Consider the following 21,702-nt stretch of genomic DNA (forward strand, 5'->3'; position numbering starts at 1 on the left):
TTCCCACAATAAGTTGGGTGAATTTTGGCCCATTCCTCCTGACAGAGCAGGTATAACTGAGTCAGGTTTGTAGGCCTCCTTGCTCGCACATGCTTTTTCAGTTCTGCCCACAAATATCTATAGGATTGAGGTCAGGGCTTTGTGATGGCCACTCCAAAACCTTGACTTTGTTGTCCTTAAACCATTTTGACACAACTTTGGAAGTATGCTTAGTTTCATTGTCCATTTGGAAGACCCATTTGCGACCAAGCTTTTGGTCGCAGATGTTGCTTCAATATATCCACATAATTTTCCATCCTCATGATGCCATCTATTTTGTAAAGTGCACCAGTCCCTCCTGCAGCAAAGCACCCCCACAACATGATGCTGCCACCCTCATGCTTCACGGTTGGCATGGTGTTCTTTGGCTTGCAAGCCTCCCCCTTTTTCCTCCAAACATAATGATGGTCATTATGGCCAAACAGTTTTATTTATTTTTCATTCAACCAGAGGACATTTCTCGTCTGGCTTTTTTATGACGGTTTTGGAGCAGTGACTAGTTTTACTGTTGATATAGATACTTTCGTATATGTTTCCTCCAGCATTTTCACAAGATCCTTTGCTGTTGTTCTGGGATTGATTTGCACTTTTCGCACCAAAGTACGTTCATCTCTAGAAGACAGAACGCGTCTCCTTCCTGAGCGGTATGACGGCTGCGTGGTCCCATGGTGTTTATACTTGCGTACTCTTGTTTGTACAGATGAACGTGGTATCTTCAGGTGTTTGTAAATTGCTCCCAAGGATGAACCAGACTCGTAGAGGTCTACCATTTTTTTGAGGTCTTCGCTGATTTCTTTTGATTTTCCCATGATGTCAAGCAAAAAGGCACTCCCAGTGGGTCAGAAGTTTACATACACTCAATTAGTATTTGGTAGCATTGCCTTTAAATTGTTTAACTTGGGTCAAACATTTCGGGTAGCCTCCCACAACCTTCCCACAATAAGTTGGGTGAATTTTGGCCCATTCCTCCTGACAGAGCTGGTGTAAACTGAGTCAGGTTTGTAGGCCTCCTTGCTCGCACATGCTTTTTCAGTTCTGCCCACAAATTACCTATAGGATTGAGGTCAGGACTTTGCCAATACCTTGACTTTGTTGTCCTTAAGCCATTTTGCCACAACTTTGGAAGTATGCTTGGGGTCATTGTCCATTTGGAAGACCCATTTGCGACCAAGCTTTAACTTCCTGACTGTCTTGAGATGTTGCTTCAATATATCCACATAATTCGCCTCCCTCATGATGCCATATATTTTGTGAAGTGCACCAGTCCTTCCTGCAGCAAAGCACCCCCACAACATGATGCTGCCACCCCCGTGCTTCACGGTTGGGATGGTGTTCTTTGGTTTGCAAGCCTCCCCTTTTTTCCTCCAAACATAATGATGTTCATTATGGCCAAATAGTTCTATTTCTGTTTCATCAGACCAGAGAACATTTCTCCAAAAAGTACGATCTTTGTCCCCATGTACAGTTGCAAACCATAGTCTGGCTTTTTTATGGTGGTTTTGGAGCGGTGGCTTCTTCCTTGCTGAGCGGCCTTTCAGGTTGTGTTGATATAGGACTTGTTTTACTGTAGATATAGATACTTTTGTACCTGTTTCCTCCAGCATCTTCACAAGGTCCTTTGCTGTTGTTCTGAGATTGATTTGCACTTTTTGCACCAAGTACGTTCATCTCTAGGAGACAGAAGGCGTCTCCTTCCTGAGCGGTATGACGGCTGCGTAGTCCCATGGTGTTTATACTTGCGTACTATTGTTTGTACAGATGAACGTGGTACCTTCAGGCGTTTGGAAATTGCTCCCAAGGATGAACCAGACTCGTGGAGGTCTACAATTTTTTTTCTGAGGTCTTGGCTGATTTCTTTTGATTTCCCATGATGCCAAGCAAAAAGGCACTGAGTTTGAAGGTAGGCCTTGAAATACATCCACAGGTACACCTCCAATTGACTCAAATGATGTCAATTAGCCTATCAGAAGCTTCTAAAGCCATGACATAATTTTCTGTTTAAAGGCCCAGTCAACTTAGTGTATGTAAACTTCTGACCCACTGAAATTGTGATACAGTGAATAATAAGTTAAATAATCTGTCTGTAAACAGTTGGAAAAATTACTTGTCATGCACAAAGTAGATGTCCTAACCGACTTGACAAAACTATGGTTTGTCAACAAGAAATTTGTGGAGTGGTTGAAAAACGAGTTTTAATGACACCAACCTAAGTGTATGTAAACTTCCGACTTCAACTGTATATATATGATTTTCTTTTACTCTGAAAACTTGGGGTGCCAAATAAAACCTGCCGCGGGCCGCCAGTTGGGGAACCCTGCTCTAGGCTTTGAGAAACACCACACGCAGATCTCTGGCCGTCCACATCCTCTAACACAACACAGATAAGCAGAGCAGAGAAACTAAGCTAAAGAGAAAAGGGAACATTAAAACCTTTGGCAAACTAAGGGAGAGGGAAAGCTGATCACCTTCAGCAGCACTGGGCAAGAGTAGTTAAAGGAACAGATGTCATATCTAACCATGTTACCTCTTTTGAACCCAACAAGCACAGCACACTTCCTCATTGCAAACATGATATCACCATGGAAATGATACAAACACTGAAATGTCTTCCAAAACATTAAAGGCAAAGTCATTTTTGTTCACACATTTTATTTTTTCAAAATAAGTGTAAATGTTACAGTTCAACATCTAAGAAAAATGTATTTACAGTTTGCAACAGTGAAATAAATAAGCTTGAATAACAAAGCAGATAGAAATGGTAAATGGTTTTCAATATCGAAAATGTACAGCGGCTTTGGCTACCAAGTTCATTTGCCAAAAACACATCTCAAACTATAGATTAGTATTAATAAATAAAGCTATGTGAAAAAATAAATAAGGTACTCTTCTGTCCACTACTTTTATCTACCTTTTTTACACATAGGAAAAACAAATAACTGTAAGCTTTTACAAGTCGCATCTTCACTTCATTTAAAGCACATGGTTGTGATTCAAACAGACCCAAATCTACAGAATTACTTTTATAACTCTTCAATAGAAATCTACATTTGTCTCCACCCAGTTTTGACATCACAATGTATCGAGAGAGTGGCAATGTAATTATGAAATCAGGCCCAAAGATTTCCTATTAAACCCCAGTCTGTTTTGTAAAGCTCCAAAGTACAGCTCTTTCACTAGATCGATCAGATTGTTAGTAAGCGAAGACTGTGCTGCAACAGTATGTTAACTTGAGTGGTTTCTCATTACGTGCTAAATATGCCTATTAAATCCCCGATTAGGCCTTTATCCCTCTAGGAATTCTCCCCCACAGCTTTTTAAAACACTGGATCCTTACAAAAGTGCTAATTTTCATGAACATGCTCTGATGTTGTAATGTACTATTATTTACAGTTCATAGCAGTCTCCTTGAACCCCTTGCCCTTGTTCGCTGTAATACGTTATAAACTGGTGGAATGGGGAGACCTTCAGTCAGGTTACCTGGGTATGGAATACACAGCACATCAGTTGGACTCTTCAAAATGTACTGAATTGGGGCTAGAATATGTTATTATAGGAGAAACAATGAAATATGAGAAACATTTAAGGCTATAAAATTAAGGCCACTAATGCACATGTTAACGTTCTCTGGAAACAGTAGCTCCTGTTTGCGCATGGCTGTAAATTAACTTATATAAGTGAGGATTACTGTATATCGACATTCCTCATGAGTCACTCCAGAAGGTCTGGCACGGCTTCTGTAGTTTCTTGTAACGAGTCCTCTTATCTGCAAGCTATAAAATAAGTCTGGATTCATGTTAATCCACTTCACCTTGAAGTCCATTGCCATTTCTACATGATGAAGTTCAGTCAATGGGATGATTCCTTCTGAAGGAAACCAGACTAAGAGTTACTGAGTAGAGAAGGATGAAGGACCATACTGTATTACAGACAGACACACTGGCTTCACGGCCGATGCAGACTACATTCACTCATACTGTATTTGTTCCCTCTCTCCAGGGTGGCTGGTTGTTTTCTGAATGGAACGACTTGGTCATCATCTTTGAGGCAGACAGGAACCACTACAGTAAGTGGGAAGAGAAGAGCATCCTTACTCTGCGTTAATGGAGAACGTTTAGTCTGGTGTTTACAATGTTTTAATCTTGCCACCTTGGAGACCATCACAAAACCAAGAAATACACTACAACTAATACACATAGAAATACAAAAAAAAGAAGCTAAGATGGATACCAAACGTTCTAAAGCAGGAGTATGGGTCTATTTTCCCTGAGTCTGCTGGGTTCTGATGTTGCATTGACTGCGGAGAGGAGAGAGTCATGGATCTAGCCATATATCTGCTAATCCCTCCCATCCAATTTTTTGATTACAACTGGAAGACCAGTTAATTTGGCTTCACATCTAATACAATTGTTGATCAATTGAGTGCTGCGCTGCAGCACATGGAAACCAGCAGACTGGAGACCCTCTAGTCTAGAACCCAAACTGTTGTCCTAAAGCTTTTATACTTCTCCTATTAGCTTCATGTTCCAGCTCCAGAGGAGGCGAGAAGCAAAAATGATCATGTTCACAGTGCAGAGCTCTCTGGCTGAGTAGTAGCCTCTCTGGCTGTCTTTCTGTCTGTGGTGAACTGTATGGCAAAGTCCCAGAATGGCCACATCCTCCTGCCTCTCCTGTCTCTCCTCACTGCACCAGCAGCCAGGCAACAGTAAAGCTCCAAACGCAGGATATAGCAGTATGATAAAGCAACAGGAAGTTGCAATGTTTTGTGTTTCGTTGTGGATCATCAGTTTTACTGCCAGCGAGAGAGAGAAGAGGGGGAATCCCAGACGTGTGTGGCTGTACAGTACAATATATAGTTTTGTGGATCGATCACCATGGAAATGTGTGAAAGAGAGAAGAGTAAGTACTGGGTAGCCCTGCGGGCAGTGTAGAGTTTGGGGGTCCGTTTAGGGGGCTGGTGGTCGGGGGCCTGTAGGGATCTAGCGCTGCCCCCTGCCCTGGCCCATACTCAGCTTGGCCCGGGGGATGCTCATTCTCTCCACACACGGTGAGCTCATCTCTGGGGAGAAGTTGATGCTGCAGTCATTCTTCACGCTCTGGAACTTGTTCTCCTTTGATGGTTCCATGTACACCAACGAGTTCTTATTCACATGCTTCTTCAGGATCACAGTCTAAGAAAGGAGAAGAGAGAGGAAAGATTCCCAGGGTTTCAAATATCAATTCTCTTGCCAGTTATTGATTGGATCCTACTGCTTTGGGTTAGCGTGCACTGTGTCTAGTTTGGACGGGAGAGACTGTGCAGAAAGTATGTGACGATTTACGATTTTCTGTGCCACTAGTTTTATTTCATGGGGGTGTTGTAAAACTATCACATTTGATGATAAACTTGACACAGTTCAAAGTGCTCCTTCAGAATTAAGTCCTGGAAAAAGACATGAATCCCTACTTTATGACACCCTGAACACGGGTTGTAGCAGGAGCTGGAAGATCAAGGAAAACCCACGACCCACCCACAGATTAAAACCCAAAACAACCGCCCGCCCCACTATGGTGCTATGATTTAGCACCACAGGGGTCTAAGTTTGGGCAGCAATGCTGGGTTGCAGCAGGTAGTTTAGCGGTTAAAAGTCTGTGCCCTTGAGCAAGGTACTTAACCCTAATTGCTCCAGAAGTCGCTCTGGTCTGCTCAAATGTAAATGTTGCAATTCATTGGTGAAACTGTGCATTCAGCACAGGGCCTAATGAGCTGATTTACCCACAATGCCTCTCACCTTCTTGGGGGCGCTGTAGCAGGACATCTGCACCCACTTCTTTTTCTTGTTGATGAGGAGTGCCACGGTGAGGAAGATGATGATGGCCAGGAGTAGACCGGCCAGTATCCAGGCTGCTGATTGGTAGATGAGAGCCATCTCAGTTTGGCTGGGGAAGTTCTCTCCCAGGCTGTTCCCGTCTGCAAGGAGAATCAAACAGTATTAATATCAGCTCTCCCCCACAGACTAGACTACACACACTGCTGTCACACCAGCCAATATTTCCATTACATTATTCCAATTCTAATCAATTGAAATGAAAAGCAGCTCGTGTCCTTCCTTAGAGTTTGGCAGTTTTCCCTCGCCAATACATCAGGTACAGTCTTCAGATGAATGGTCTCTGTCCCAGGACTCTTATGGGTTAGTATTGTTTTGGCCACATCGATCCATCATGTGTCATTGTGCATTTATCTCATTTGTCAAAGTGTCCCTATATAATATGATATATATTTTTTTATTTAACCTTTACTTAACTAGGCAAGTCAGTTAAGAACAAATTCTTATTTACAATGATGGACGACGCTGGGCCAATTGCGCGCCGCCATATGGGACTCCCAATCACGGCCGGTTGTGATACAACCTGGATGACATGTCAAGTCACAGGGCTGAGCTGAGGCAGGTGTTAACACCCGGTCCCATATTATTACTATTATTAGTTAACCATCGCTGTGGGCCATAGGAGGAGTGAGTGAGTAAGTGAAAGACAGACAGACAGACAGACAGACAGACAGACAGACAGACAGACAGACAGACAGACAGACAGACAGACAGACAGACAGACAGACAGACAGACAGACAGACAGACAGACAGACAGACAGACAGACAGACAGACAGACAGACAGACAGACAGACAGTGTTAGTGTTACCTGTAGCAGCAATGATGGGAGGTACGGTGGCAGTGGTGATCCAGACTGTGTTGTCCACTGTGGTAGTAACCCTGGTCTTGGGGTCCTTGGTCGACACCATCATTGGAACAGACGTTGTTGTCATTTCTGTAAATCAGGATATCACAACCATAACTCATATACCCATTCGCTCATGTAATGTCAAACACGAACCAAAAACAAATCCCCACATAAGTCAATGTAACAGAAGGTTATTGTTTGGATGAGTGTCTGTAGATAAGGTGTGTTTACAGGACGTGTTCCCTAAGCTTCCATGACCCTCCTTTGTCAAGTGCTGTTTTCCACCGAGCAAATAACCAAAACAAAGATGAAACGGCTACAAATCACAGGGAACAATGCAGGCCTGTGCCGAGGTTTTCCTCTATAGGAAAAGCTGACGGAGCTTTGCCTTCTTGTGCCGCCATTGAGAGTGGCGGGTCGGCTCAGCCGGAGACAGGAAACACGTGTGAATGTGCGGATGCTTGGGGAATGTTTTCGGTCGGAGTGGGTTGTGTCACATGGAATGTTGCTGTGAGTAACCGTGTTTGCCCAAGCAGCGCCAGCAAGACTGGCACTCAGGACGCGACTCACACATGCTTGCCTTATTCTAGCTAAAGACTTTTCCTCCCTTCCTACAAGTTACACTGTGAATAATACTTTTCTCAATAACAAGCTGTACCTTGTCCCAAAGGAACGACTTGTTTTAATGGATACTTAATATGGGTTTCTCACAGTTTTCACAAGACAAGACATAAATACTGTATTCTACACACCAGAATTACAGTGGACATCATTAGAGAGGGTAACAAGCAGTGTGCTCTCACCCAGCTAGACTTTCACACGCACGCACGCACACACATACACACACACACACACTTACCCAGACAGTGAGGGCAGCACTGGCCCTTGCGCAGGACGGGCACCCTGCAGTTGGCAGGCGGGCAGCGCTGGGAGAAACACTGAATGGTTCCGTTATTGCAGGAACAACTGGTGCAAGCGTTGGCCTTCCAGGTGTCCCCAGCCAACAGCACGTCTCCCTCGCTAGAGATACAATACTCCTGCTGACTGGTGCTCACTGGTAGCAGGGGACCCTCTGTGGATGGAGGGATGGATGGAGAGAGAGGCACACCAAGGGTTAACTTTATCACAGATATTCCCCTGGCTCCCAGGCTAACACCGGCAGTATAACATCTCCCAGGCTAACACCGGCAGTATAACATCTCCCAGGCTAACACCGGCAGTATAACATCTCCCAGGCTAACACCGGCAGTATAACATCTCCCAGGCTAACACCGGCAGTATAACATGTTAATCCAGAGCGGTTATTGGAACTGTAGGTCTGTGTTTGAGATAAGATGATTTTAACTGTACTGTAAAAACTAGCAGGAGGCTAGCTAATGACTAGGGAACACATGGCTGCTGTGCTCTCTGTCAGTTAAATCTCAGGCTTATCTCTGTGTCTCATTGCCCCCGGGCCCATAGATCAATGGCCTTCCTGTGACCAAAGCCTTAGTTAGATTGTACACATATCGGCAGTACTGTACACATACTGTACATCATGGGGCCTGTCATTGAAATGTGTGTTATTCCCACATTCGGGAGGAGGTGGTGGGGCTGGAGGAGGAGTGAGGGGCGGGAGGAGGTGGTGGGGCGGGGGAAGGAGTGAGGGGCGGGAGGAGGTGGTGGGGCGGGGGGGAGGAGTGAGGGGCGGGAGGAGGTGGTGGGGCGGGGGAAGGAGTGAGGGGCGGGAGGAGGTGGTGGGGCGGGGGGAGGAGTGAGGGGCGGGAGGAGGTGGTGGGGCGGGGGAAGGAGTGAGGGGCGGGAGGAGGTGGTGGGGCGGGGGGAGGAGTGAGGGGCGGGAGGAGGTGGTGGGGCTGAGGGAGGAGTGAGGGGCGGGAGGAGGTGGTGGGGCGGGGGGGAGGAGTGAGGGGCGGGAGGAGGTGGTGGGGCGGGGGGGAGGAGTGAGGGGCGGGAGGAGGTGGTGGGGCGGGGGGAGGAGTGAGGGGCGGGAGGAGGTGGTGGGGCTGAGGGAGGAGTGAGGGGCGGGAGGAGGTGGTGGGGCTGAGGGAGGAGTGAGGGGCGGGAGGAGGTGGTGGGGCGGGGGGAGGAGTGAGGGGCGGGAGGAGGTGGTGGGGCTGAGGGAGGAGTGAGGGGCGGGAGGAGGTGGTGGGGCGGGGGGAGGAGTGAGGGGTGGGAGGAGGTGGTGGGGCGGGGGGAGGAGTGAGGGGCGGGAGGAGGTGGTGGGGCGGGGGGAGGAGTGAGGGGTGGGAGGAGGTGGTGGGGCGGGGGTAGGAGTGAGGGGCGGGAGGAGGTGGTGGGGCTGAGGGAGGAGTGAGGGGCGGGAGGAGGTGGTGGGGCGGGGGGAGGAGTGAGGGGCGGGAGGAGGTGGTGGGGCGGGGGGAGGAGTGAGGGGCGGGAGGAGGTGGTGGGGCGGGGGAAGGAGTGAGGGGCGGGAGGAGGTGGTGGGGCGGGGGGAGGAGTGAGGGGCGGGAGGAGGTGGTGGGGCGGGGGGAGGAGTGAGGGGCGGGAGGAGGTGGTGGGGCGGGGGGAGGAGTGAGGGGCGGGAGGAAGTGGGCCGAGGGGAGGAGTGAGGGGTGAGGGTACTGAAATAGTGCAGATGGTCACCAACTCTGTTCTTCTCAACAGGGGGTGAGGTCATGTGACCTGACCAGGAGAAACTAGTTATATAGGCTATAACTAGGGCCCAGAGTTTTTCCTAGTCATATCACATTGCCAGGAAAACTCCTGGCCCTACAAATGACCATTGGAAACAGACAGGGTTGTCCACATGTGTTCCTGTCTGGAGGATATATAACAATGTAAACCCAGCCAGTTTGGTCAGTTTTTTTTATAAGCCTGACATTAAACTGTCCGACAGCGTTTAACATGCACCCAGGAAAGACAAGGCAAGGCTCCACAGTCCACAACCACATGCTGCTGATAATGGCTCCAGCTTAGATTTATCCCACTCTGACTGACCACAAACTGACATTTCTTTCTGGAGTTATTCCTGGATGTACTGTAAGGGCTTTTGATATTATCTGAAATTGCTCTTGTCAAGGCTAATTTGATGATGGAGTTCTACATTTACAGAGAAGAAAATGGCTTGGCATTAGATGCTTCCTAGTAAAGCAGCCTATGACAGATGCAGGGGATGTAAGGTACTGTACCTGGGCAGACATGGCAACAGGTGTCCTTGTTCCTGGTTGGGAACTGACACACAGCAGGGGGACACACTTCAGTGTCGCACAGGACGCGGCCCTTCCTGCAGGTGCAGCGTGTACAGTCGTCCAGGTTCCAGGTCTCTCCCTCCACATAGAGTTCCCCCCCAGGGGCCCGGCACACCACCAGGTCCATGCCCTCCGGCTGACCACTTCCTGATTCATCTGGACAGATTATATATAGGTTAGGAAAGAGAGATAACAGCAACACAACAACACACTCAAAGAGTGCAGAGTCTACAAAGAACAAGATTCCCATCTTACTACGATTAGATGTGTGACATCAATGCTGAAAGACTAAAGCCTGGCAGTTACACAACTATGTGTGGTTGACCATAGTTTCCTCTAGTCTAGTACAACTGTACAGATAAAACATTTGACTCCCCAATAGGATTGACATTTGTAAGGAGTTAATGTCTTGTCTACTGACAAACGGGCGACTGAAAGTTGTAGACTTCTTTCACATCTAAATATTTGAACAGTCCGCTGAGTCACTCCCATATAAATATCCTGAGTGACTCTGGGAGGGGTGTGGATGAAGAGGCGTGGGTGTGTAACTGTGTATCAGTGTGTGTTGCTCCTTACAGAAACACAAAGTGTTCATGGAGCCTGAGGCCTGGGTTGACTACTGGGGCAGTAAGTGGGCTCTTAGGAGAGTGAGATCCTAGGGGACTGTGACCTGCCAGACCTGTGTGTGTGTCTGTGTATGTGTGTGTTGATAGACCAGGTGGCTCCAGACAAGACGTACCTTCACAAGTGGGGCAGCACTGGTCAGGCCTGACCACGAGGTTGGTGCAACTGGGCACAGGGCAGGATATGAGCACACACATCTCTCTCCCAGTGTGGCAGTAGCAGTCGCGGCAGCCGTCGTGCCAGCTCTCGCCCTCCTCATAGCGGTGCCCGTTGGAGGTCAGGCAGTAGCTGGGCATAGGGGTGGGGGCAGTGGTGCTTGGCAGGTGGCCACTATCTGGAAAACAAACATGAACACAGACAAACAGACATTAGGCAGGGAGGGAGGCTGGTGGCTTGAACCTGTGAGAAACAGTCACCAGGAATGTTTCAGGGCATGAGAAATTCAAAGTGGAAATTTCATTAAGAAGAACTATTTACGGTTTATAGTAAAGGCAGCAAATGTTATTGTCTTGGCTCTGTTACAGTTCCTGGATCCTCTCAGCTCCACCTTCACCAAACACCAATATGTGACCTTCATTTTAAAGTCCCTTTATTTCCCAATAATACATTTACAACAGCACCACAAATAAATTAAGTTTAATAATTTCCCTGAGGTTTTTGGCACCGGACCCAAAACTGAGGTCCTGTGTTTCTTTTGAGGGATAGGTTTAGTTTATAAAACCCCGCAAATGCCAATAACTGGCCTCCAATGTGTTACAAACCCAGTGTGGCTGTTAAGTCCTGGGAGAACAGAGTTTTAGAATAGAACGAACTGCAGTAGTTCAGTGAATCGCTGTCCTGTCCCTTTGTGGGTAGTTGTTTTTGCATTGCTTTCGTGTATAGCCTGCGAAACGGTTGGACTGTCGTTTCTTTGTTTATTGTTTTTTTCGTGTTCACTTTAATAAATAAATATGATGAGCACGCAACCCGCTGCGCCTTGGTCTAATTCCTACGACAGCCGTCACAGAACTAACCATGGACCAAGCAGCGGAGTAAGGAGCAGGAGGAAGAAGGATGGACATGGGCGGAGATGAGGATGAGCATTTCCAGGGCTATGGAGGAGTTAAGGGAGCCCGAGAGGCAGCTCCAATAATGTTTTTTGGGGGGGCATACGGGTAGTTTGGCTGGGCGAGGATTGAGCCCCAAGCCAAATCCCCATGCCTTTTTTAGGCGACATATGACTGGACAGGTCCCGTGCTTAGGGGTGGTGCGTATTGTGGCGTGGCCAGGTATTTTCAGGCCGGTGTGCGCAGTGCCAGCGCCCCGCATTTGCCAGGGGGAAGTGGGCACCCAGCCAGTACGAGCGGTGCCAGTTCTGCGCTCGAGACCGCCAGTGCGCCTCTACGGTCCAGTGTTTCCCGCTCCTCGCACTAGCCTTGAAGTGCGTGTCTCGAGTCTGATACCTCCAGTACCAGCAACACGCACTAGGCTTCCAGTGCATCAGCCCAGTCCAGTATGTCCTGTTCTCGCACTAGCCCTGAGGTGCGTGTCTCCAGGCTGGTACCTCCACTACCAGCCCCACGCATCAGGCTTCCAGTGCGTCAGCCCAGTCTCGAGCTTCTGAAGACAGTGCCCCGTCCAGAGTGTCCGACGACAGTGCCCCGTCCAGAGTGTCCGACGACAGTGCCCCGTCCAGAGTGTCCGACGACAGTGCCCCGTCCAGAGTGTCCGACGACAGTGCCCCGTCCAGAGTATCCGGCAACAGTGTGCAGTCCGGGACCGAGTGAGACGGCCTACAGTCCGGGACCGAGTGAGTCTGCCTACAGTCCGGAACCGAGTGAGTCTGCCTACAGTCTGGAGCTCCCAGAGGACAGTCCAGGGTCTGTAGTGACTGGCCTTCGGCAAAGGTATTCAGTGGGGGTGGACTGGTCAGGGAGGGGACTAAGACCTGAGCCTGAGCCACCTCCACTCTAGCAGGTTTGGGGAGGGGGGGTGTATGCACGAGTGCCGTCGTTGACGGCAGCCACCCTCCCTTCCCTCCCTTTAGTTTAGGGGTTTATTTTGGGGTTGTTGTCAGGTGCATACGGGGTCTGCACCTTTGGGGGGGGTACTGTCACGTCCTGACCAGTATAAGGGGTTATTTGTTATTTTAGTTTGGTCAGGACGTGGCAGGGGGTGTTTGTTTCATGTGGTTTGGGCTAGGTATTTAGGTAGAGGGGTATTTGTTTTATATGGTTCGGGGTGTGTGTGTACTTAGAGGGGTGTTGTATTTATGTGTTCCGGGTTTTTGGTTTATGTTTTTGTATTCTAGGTTGTCTATGTTGTGTATTTCTTTGTTGGCCTGGTGTGGCTCTCAATCATGTACATCGTTGTTTCTGATTGAGAGTCATACTTAAGGAGCTTGTTTTTCACCTGTCCCTTTGTGGGTAGTTGTTTTTGCATTGCTTTCGTTGGTCTAATTCCTACGACAGCCGTGACAATCGCACCATGTTTTCACATCCAGGGCGTATGTTTGTCTCTTCTCTCTTAAAACACTGATATAACACACTGTTATACACACGGAAAAAGGTACAGTTCCCCAAAAGTTTCCTATCCAAAAATACTTGAACAGTCCATTGAGTACCTGATCCAAGAGTATCAAAATAAGGTCAACAACAGGACCGTGGAATAGACAGAAGTGTCTATGTGTGGGGAAATGGGGTGCCACTGCACTGGCGTCTCGCTAAGCAAGAAAACAAAAATATATGCCAAGCTAAAATATTTATAATATTACTGAAAAAAATAAAATAAACACATTAAATAAAACTGGCAGTGTATAAATAAGCTGTTCGCAAACTTTCTTTAACTTTTGTGGTTGGTGAATCTAATCAGACATGCACACACAGGAGTCAAAACATCCATTCATAACAGACCAGCTAAAGGTCCCAGCAAATCACATCTGCTACATAGTGGGAGAAAGTCAACACTTCAGAGAGACTCGTATCTCTCTAATTCACAGTATATCATCTACTCCTCACCCTGGATCCATTTTACAGGACACAGACACGATCACCCTCACAATCACCCACACAAGGTCACACACACACAAACACACACGTACTGTATTTATTTATCTGTATATGTTATGTATGTACAGTTGAAGTCGGAAGTTTACATACACCTTAGCCAAATACATTGAAACTCAGTTTTCACAATTCCTGACTTTTAATCCTAGTAAAAATCCCCTGTCTTAGGTCAGTTAGGATCACCACTTTATTTTAAGAATGTGAAATGTCAGAATAATAGTAGAGAATGATTTATTTCTTTCATCACATTCCCAGTGGGTCAGAAGTTTACATACACTCAATTAGTATTTGGTAGCATTGCCTTTAAATTGTTTAACTTGGGTCAAACATTTCGGGTAGCCTCCCACAACCTTCCCACAATGAGTTGGGTGAATTTTGGCCCATTCCTCCTGACAGAGCTGGTGTAAACTGAGTCAGGTTTGTAGGCCTCCTTGCTCGCACATGCTTTTTCAGTTCTGCCCACAAATTACCTATAGGATTGAGGTCAGGACTTTGCCAATACCTTGACTTTGTTGTCCTTAAGCCATTTTGCCACAACTTTGGAAGTATGCTTGGGGTCATTGTCCATTTGGAAGACCCATTTGCGACCAAGCTTTAACTTCCTGACTGTCTTGAGATGTTGCTTCAATATATCCACATAATTCTCCTCCCTCATGATGCCATATATTTTGTGAAGTGCACCAGTCCTTCCTGCAGCAAAGCACCCCCACAACATGATGCTGCCACCCCCGTGCTTCACGGTTGGGATGGTGTTCTTTGGTTTGCAAGCCTCCCCTTTTTTCCTCCAAACATAATGATGTTCATTATGGCCAAATAGTTCTATTTCTGTTTCATCAGACCAGAGAACATTTCTCCAAAAAGTACGATCTTTGTCCCCATGTACAGTTGCAAACCATAGTCTGGCTTTTTTATGGTGGTTTTGGAGCGGTGGCTTCTTCCTTGCTGAGCGGCCTTTCAGGTTGTGTTGATATAGGACTTGTTTTACTGTAGATATAGATACTTTTGTACCTGTTTCCTCCAGCATCTTCACAAGGTCCTTTGCTGTTGTTCTGAGATTGATTTGCACTTTTTGCACCAAGTACGTTCATCTCTAGGAGACAGAAGGCGTCTCCTTCCTGAGCGGTATGACGGCTGCGTAGTCCCATGGTGTTTATACTTGCGTACTATTGTTTGTACAGATGAACGTGGTACCTTCAGGCGTTTGGAAATTGCTCCCAAGGATGAACCAGACTCGTGGAGGTCTACAATTTTTTTTCTGAGGTCTTGGCTGATTTCTTTTGATTTCCCATGATGCCAAGCAAAAAGGCACTGAGTTTGAAGGTAGGCCTTGAAATACATCCACAGGTACACCTCCAATTGACTCAAATGATGTCAATTAGCCTATCAGAAGCTTCTAAAGCCATGACATATTTTTCTGGAATTTTCCAAGCTGTTTAAAGGCCTAGTCAACTTAGTGTATGTAAACTTCTGCCCCACTGGAATTTGAATACAGTGAATTATAAGTGAAATTATCTGTCTGTTAACAATTGTTGGAAAAATTAAGTAGACGTCCTAACCGACTTGCCAAAACTATAGTTTGCTAACAAGAAATTTGTGGAGTGGTTGAAAAACAGGTTTTAATGACTCCAACATGTGTATGTGTATATATACAGTGTGTATGTATGTATATTATTGTACTGCTCTAGGGATGTCATTTACTATCATGTATTGATTTTTTTATTTTTTTTATTTTTTTTCACTCTTTATGAGATGCAGAGAACCCCGGAAGAAGAATGATAATTTAATTACCATAGTGAATTATTGTAATATTTGTTTATGTGTCAATTAATCCCATAAGGGATGGTTTGCCAATTGCCGATTTGACCCGAAAATAAAATGTAATTCATTCACTCACTCACTCACTCACTCACACATGCTCACTCACACATGCTCACACACACACGCTCACACACACACGCTCACACACACACACACGGTCACACACGCTCACACACACACTACTTTTGTTGTTATGGAAGTGTAGTCGTGTGACCGGCTGACCCAGAGGGATGAATATTGATGCGGACCAGATGAGACAGACAGACAGATGAGCACCATACCTTTGCACATGCAGATGGAGCAGCCCTTCCTGTTCTGCCGGTAGCCATCACTACAGTGCTTGTCACAGGTGAAGGGGGGACACTTGACACAGCGACACATCTCACAGCCGTGCTTATTCGTCCTGTGGGATAGATAGAGCACACAGATGTCTTTATCAGATATGTAATGTGAGAGGGCAAGATAAGAAGGCCGTCTTTACAGCTCAAATGGTGCATGTTTCAGTGAAAGCTCAATAGCCAGTGGTCTTGTGAGCGGTCTGGTGGAATGCTGCTGTGGAGCCAGATGGTCAGGTATGGTATAATAGATACATGGTTCTGTTATCCCCTGGTATATTAGTTGCCTTTGAAGAGGCCAGATAAAAGCAGCACCCTGGAACACGTGAAAGCCCCATGGTGCACAGCGCAAACACCATACCAATGCTAGAGTCTAGGGCACTGGGTTTAAAGCCAATTTGGATGCTTTCCATTTGATTCAACCTATTCAGATAGTTACTGTATTGCTACCAAAGCCTTTGGCTGATATGTGAGGCCCAGAGCAGGGCCAGATGATATTAATGCAGCCAGGTTGATTAAGGGACATAGGTACTGAGAGGCCCTGCTCTCTATGAACTATGAGCTCATCATCATGGTTGATTTGTAAACAGAGCAGGGAGTTCAGTTCTGTAGAGAGCAGATACAGACCCAGACACAGGGACGAGTTAGTACCAGAGGAAAAACAAACCCTGAGGAGTTTGAGAGATGATCTACATGGGGACTGAAATAAAACTAAACCCCCACTAAATGGCCTAAAGCTATGGAGGATACAAACAGAGAGAAAACAGCCTGTAATTTAGATAGGAACAGACGCAGATCATGTGACCTAGTTGGATCCAGCTATGGATGTCATCTAATGCACACTGATCGCACAAAACATGAAGAACACCTTCCTGGCCTCCCGAGTGGCGCAGCGGTCTAAGTCAGGCTTTACTTGGCTCATCGCGCTCTAGCGATTCCTAGTGGCCGGGCGCCTGCAGGCTGACTTCGGTCGTCAGTTGAACGGTGTTTCCTCCGACACATTGGTGCAGCTGGCTTCCGGGGTTAAGAGAGCGGGTGTTAAGAAGCTCGGTTTGGCGGGTCATGTTTTGGGGGACGTATGACTCGATCTTCGCCTCTCCCGAGCCCGTTGCGGAGTTGCAGCAATGAGACAAGAACGTAATCACGAAAATTGGGGTGTAGGGGTAAAAAATTACAACAACATTTTAAAAAAATTAAACCTTCCTAATATTGAGTTGCACCCCCCTTTGCCCTCAGAACAGCTTCAATTTGTTGGGGCATGGACTCTACAAGGAAAGTGTTCCATAGGCATGCTGACCCATGTTGACTCCATTGCTTCCCACAGTTGTGTCACGTTGGCTGGATGTCCTTTGGGTGGTGGACCATTCTTGATACACACAGGAAACTGTTGAGAGTGAAAAACCCAGCAGCGTTGCAGTTCTGGACACACTCAAACCGGTGCGCCTGGCACCTACTACCATACCCCGTTCAAAGGCACTTAAATATTTTCTCAACAGTTTCCTGTGTGTATCAAGAATGTCTCAAGGCTTAAAAATCCTTCTTTAAACTATCTCCTCCCTTTCATCTACACTGATTGAAGTGGATTTAAGAAGTGACATCAATAAGGATTATAGCTTTCACCTGGATTCACCTGGTCAGTCTGTTTCATGGAAAAAGCAGGTATTCCTAATGTTTTGTACACTCAGTGTAGATGAGCTGCAGGTTGAGAAATTATGTTGTTCAGATGGGCTCATCTATTACATCACTCCAGCCTCTCTTTCTATTTGTGTCTCCCACGCTCTCTCTTTTTCTCGAACAAGTAACCCATCTTTTCAATTAAACATTGAGCTCGTTAGGTGGGATTAATTATACTATTAGTCTCTGTCGGCCACATAAATAAAACAGGAGATTAACCCTGTGTCTCACAGCAGCCGATCCACTAGCAGAGGGCACATCTCTGCTGAAACAGCAGTAAAGGCAGTATGGAGAGGCCAGGCTGAGCTCTGAGCTGGCTGGACCCTCAGTGTACAAACACAGAGACAGAAAGTCTGGCCACCTTGGGAGCTGGGCTTTGTTTAAAGGTGGTGTGTGGAATTTTGTGCACCATGCTTGGCTCTGGGGCTGCTGTCTCTGTGCCGGCCCGGGCAGCAGGAGAATGCCGTGCACGTCCTGTCAGATCCGATGATGATTTAGACCCATTGAGGAGGGGAAACGCTTTAAGTCCTCCTTTGTGTCCTGCCCAAGGCGCTCAACTGTGCCAAATGTCAATGTAAACACACCTTTAGGGCTCTGACCCACTCTGACAGCCCACTGCTCAGTGGTCACGCTTTCTCCCCTCTACACTGTTGAGATAAGAAAACTGGACTGTTCAAAGCAAGTATAGTTTATGAGGTTTGTATTAATCGTGGTTTAGTCACATACGCCACAAATGATATAGTTGATGATATACTCTAGAGTTCTCTGCAGAGGTCATAAATGCAGCCAATTTATACAAAGCCGTCTCTGTGTCTTTTCATTGGTCCATTTTAGAAGCACCACTCTGCTAGAAAGGTGATGCATTACTTAGCTCATCGAGGATTCAGACTTCTGAAGCCAGTCCTGACCGATGCTTATGAGTGATGAAGCCACCGCTTCCTGCTCCTCTTCCCCCTCGGGTTGCCTCTCTGCTGGCATCCTGTGCAGACATATCAGGCCCATCTTGAGCGGAGGCTCCAGAGAGCATGGTTCAGATACCAGAAGAATCTCATCGTATACAATTCATAAAGGCCGCTTTTGTGCAGATGTGGTTTTTTTAGCGTTGTTTTGAGACGGAAAGATTATTTATGAAATGTGTTTTTCCAGCTAAAGAGAGAGTGGATTGTATGTCAGGACCCATGTCAATAATAAACCACACAAATCACCATTCCTTCAGGCTTTGGCCTTTCAGTCGTGACCAGTGGGTCTGTAACAGCCTTTGAGCTGCGTGGAAAATAAGGGGTGAATAATGAGTAGTGCTTAACTTTAAGATGTGGAGACCATTCAGAGGACTTACACATATCCGTAGGGGCAGGTCTTGCTGCAGGTCAGGGGTCGGCACTTGGGCATTGGAGAGCTGCACTCACACACCTCGCAGTCAAAGTCATCCTTCTCGTATCCCACGGGGCATTGCAGCGAGCAGTATTTCCCCAGGTCAGGGCAGGAGTAATCTGAAACAGTTCACATGGAGGTCACCTTACCATAGGCTGGCTCATCCATCAACACCATGTTAGTTTTCTATAGGGCTTTTCATTAGCGAATTCCAATGACAAAAAAACTGCAAATACCATGCAGCCATGGTAACAAATGAGGTGCGACAGATATTTGCTTTATGTTTCTGTATTGGAGACAATGTGCCAGGGATTTGACATTTGGAACAAGGTCCAGTATGTGTGTGTTTATGGTATGTGTGTTTATGTGTGTTTATGTATCCGTGTTTAACTCTTTGCGTCTGGTGTGAGACTCACGGTTGAGGCACTGGCAGAGCAGGCAGCCGTTGTTGTCCTGCTGGAAGCCGTAGGGGCAGTCCTTCCCTGAGAAAGAGCAGTTCTCCAGACGAGGACACAGCATAGGGCTCACCGTCTCATACGAAGGCTCTGTGGGACAGAAAAGCAGGTTATAACCTTCATATGCTGCTGCTATAACTCTCTATGACATGTCATACTATACCTGCCTCTGTGAAGCCTATAACACTCACAGACATGTCATACTATTCTCAAATGAGGCTTTTATGAGAGCAACGAGTAAAGAGCAGTACACTTAGACACACAATGTTACACATCCATCTCCATGCCAACAGAACTGGTTCAGTGTTCACGTTGCTGCCATCTGAGAGAGAGCGCTGTGATTAGAGATAAACGCAGGGCCATTACACCAGATATAGGTGCTCTCTATCAGAGGCTTTGATGACTCTCACATGTTGTCTAAACGACCTGGAGGAGTGCAGGAGCACGGCTTGGCTCTAGCCCAAACAGAGAAGCCCCTGTGTGGGAGTCTGGTGAGTCAGAGGCTGGCACTGGACAGACCCAGAGGGCCACATCATCACTGGAGCCCACCAGGGATGAGGTGTAATGCTGACTTGAGTCACACATGTACAAGCCACAACCAGGGGAAGCTAGGTGGGGGTCTAGTTGGGGGGGCCCTCCATTATCTTGCTACATTCAGAGGGAGGAGCACCAAACGAGCTGTAACTAATTACGCTCACAAAAAAAAAAACAGTGATCCACTCCAATTAAGCTTGATCCGGCAATGCAGTCCGGAGGCTCCGTACGGTAGGTGTGACGTGATTGCGGAGCCTCGGGAGGCTTGCGGAGGCCAAATCAAGCTCTCTACCGCATCGCCGTGAGCCTCCTATAATTTTGGAACAATGCAGAGAGCTCCGTATAGGTCCGCACTGACATGATTGGTTGAAGGTAGGTTGGGGCGGTACGTCCTGTATAAACACAAACTCACTTCCTTGACAACTTCCTTCACAACAGCTACACTCTGCTCCGTGAAGTGCAGGAAATATGAATGCCCTGACTTCTGCAGAGGCCGCATGGCAGTAAATGCTGTATGGCCAATACAGACACCGGAATGACCATAAATCGGATTTAACCCCTCAGTCTAAGCCACGCCTCATGCAGGTGGGTCTCATATTGCGGGCTGGGCCAATAAAAAATCACAAAGGAGCCTGCAGCTGAAGAATGCTCCGTGGCCTCCCCTTTAATGAGCGGCCAACATGGCCTCCACATAGCTTCAGGGGGAGAGACTATCTTACAGTTCAGTTCCACCAGTCAGGTTCCGAGCTCAAACTGACTGTATTGTCAAACACAAATGTTTTTGTAGTTTGGTCCAGCGTAGTAGGAACAGTTCCATTTACCGATGAAGACGTTAATTGCCAGATGTACATTGACATGTTATACATCGGATGTAGCTACATTGACATGTGAGGGGGTGGCCATTAATGGGGGTGAATTCCTGAGAATCAGCTGGCGAGTTGCAAGTTGTTTATGATATTAGTTTTGACAGGTACACTATGTTGGCTATATCAAGAGCTCAATGGAATGCCAGATGCAATTGGTGGTTGTGCACCTGACCCTTACACAATACATCAGAAACAATTAAATTAGACATTGTAATTAGATTAAAAACTGTGAGTTCATGTAACGCTCTTTCCTGCCCTATTAGGCTAGTTGAACTGAAAATTCAATCTTCCATCAAAACGTTTGGTATGTCCATTGTCTGTACATGCAATATAATACTTCAGAAGAAGTGCAACGTGAGATATTTCCTTGTGAGGAAATTGACTGCTTATGACTATGTGGGCTATGTCTAGAACATATTTAGCATTACATTTGACCTGTTCCTTATGACTATGTGGGCTATGTCTAGAACATATTTAGCATTACATTTGACCTGTTCCTTATGACTATGTGGGCTATGTCTAGAACATATTTAGCATTACATTTGACCTGTTCCTTATGACTATGTGGGCTATGTCTAGAACATATTTAGCATTACATTTGACCTGTTCCTTATGACTATGTGGGCTATGTCTAGAACATATTTAGCATTACATTTGACCTGTTCCTTATGACTATGTGGGCTATGTCTAGAACATATTTAGCATTACATTTGACCTGTTCCTTATGACTATGTGGGCTATGTCTAGAACATATTTAGCATTACATTTGACCTGTTCCTTATGACTATGTGGGCTATGTCTAGAACATATTTAGCATTACATTTGACCTGTTCCTTATGACTATGTGGGCTATGTCTAGAACATATTTAGCATTACATTTGACCTGTTCCTTGCTAGTTTCAGACCTAAATCTCCAACTACTTCAACACTAGCCAATCGTTTTTTCTCAGTTGTATGTTTAAGGCAGTTATAAGCCAGCTGTAGTCCCTGCTACAGGCTGTATGTGATCAAATACAGTAT

At 46.5% G+C, this 21,702-nt stretch overlaps 1 protein-coding gene across 2 annotated transcripts in view; it reads right to left on the minus strand.

Annotated features, from left to right (window-relative positions):
• Positions 1–2,671: 2,671 nt before the first annotated feature.
• The window catches only part of LOC115162375 (cysteine-rich motor neuron 1 protein), a 51,163-nt gene continuing 32,132 nt past the window's right edge, over positions 2,672–21,702 (minus strand). For both annotated transcript variants that reach the window (XM_029713613.1, XM_029713612.1), the window contains 9 exons: positions 19,244–19,372; positions 18,793–18,946; positions 15,729–15,850; positions 10,701–10,919; positions 9,902–10,117; positions 7,612–7,824; positions 6,714–6,839; positions 5,808–5,986; positions 2,672–5,207 (listed from right to left, as the gene is read on the minus strand). In XM_029713613.1, the coding sequence (XP_029569473.1) occupies positions 5,016–5,207; positions 5,808–5,986; positions 6,714–6,839; positions 7,612–7,824; positions 9,902–10,117; positions 10,701–10,919; positions 15,729–15,850; positions 18,793–18,946; positions 19,244–19,372 (1,550 nt within the window). In that variant the 3' untranslated portion in view covers positions 2,672–5,015. The remainder of the gene's footprint in view (positions 5,208–5,807; positions 5,987–6,713; positions 6,840–7,611; positions 7,825–9,901; positions 10,118–10,700; positions 10,920–15,728; positions 15,851–18,792; positions 18,947–19,243; positions 19,373–21,702) is intronic.

This window comes from Salmo trutta, chromosome 25 (genome assembly GCF_901001165.1).
Source record: "Salmo trutta chromosome 25, fSalTru1.1, whole genome shotgun sequence".
In the NCBI taxonomy this organism is placed as follows: Eukaryota; Metazoa; Chordata; class Actinopteri; order Salmoniformes; family Salmonidae; genus Salmo; species Salmo trutta.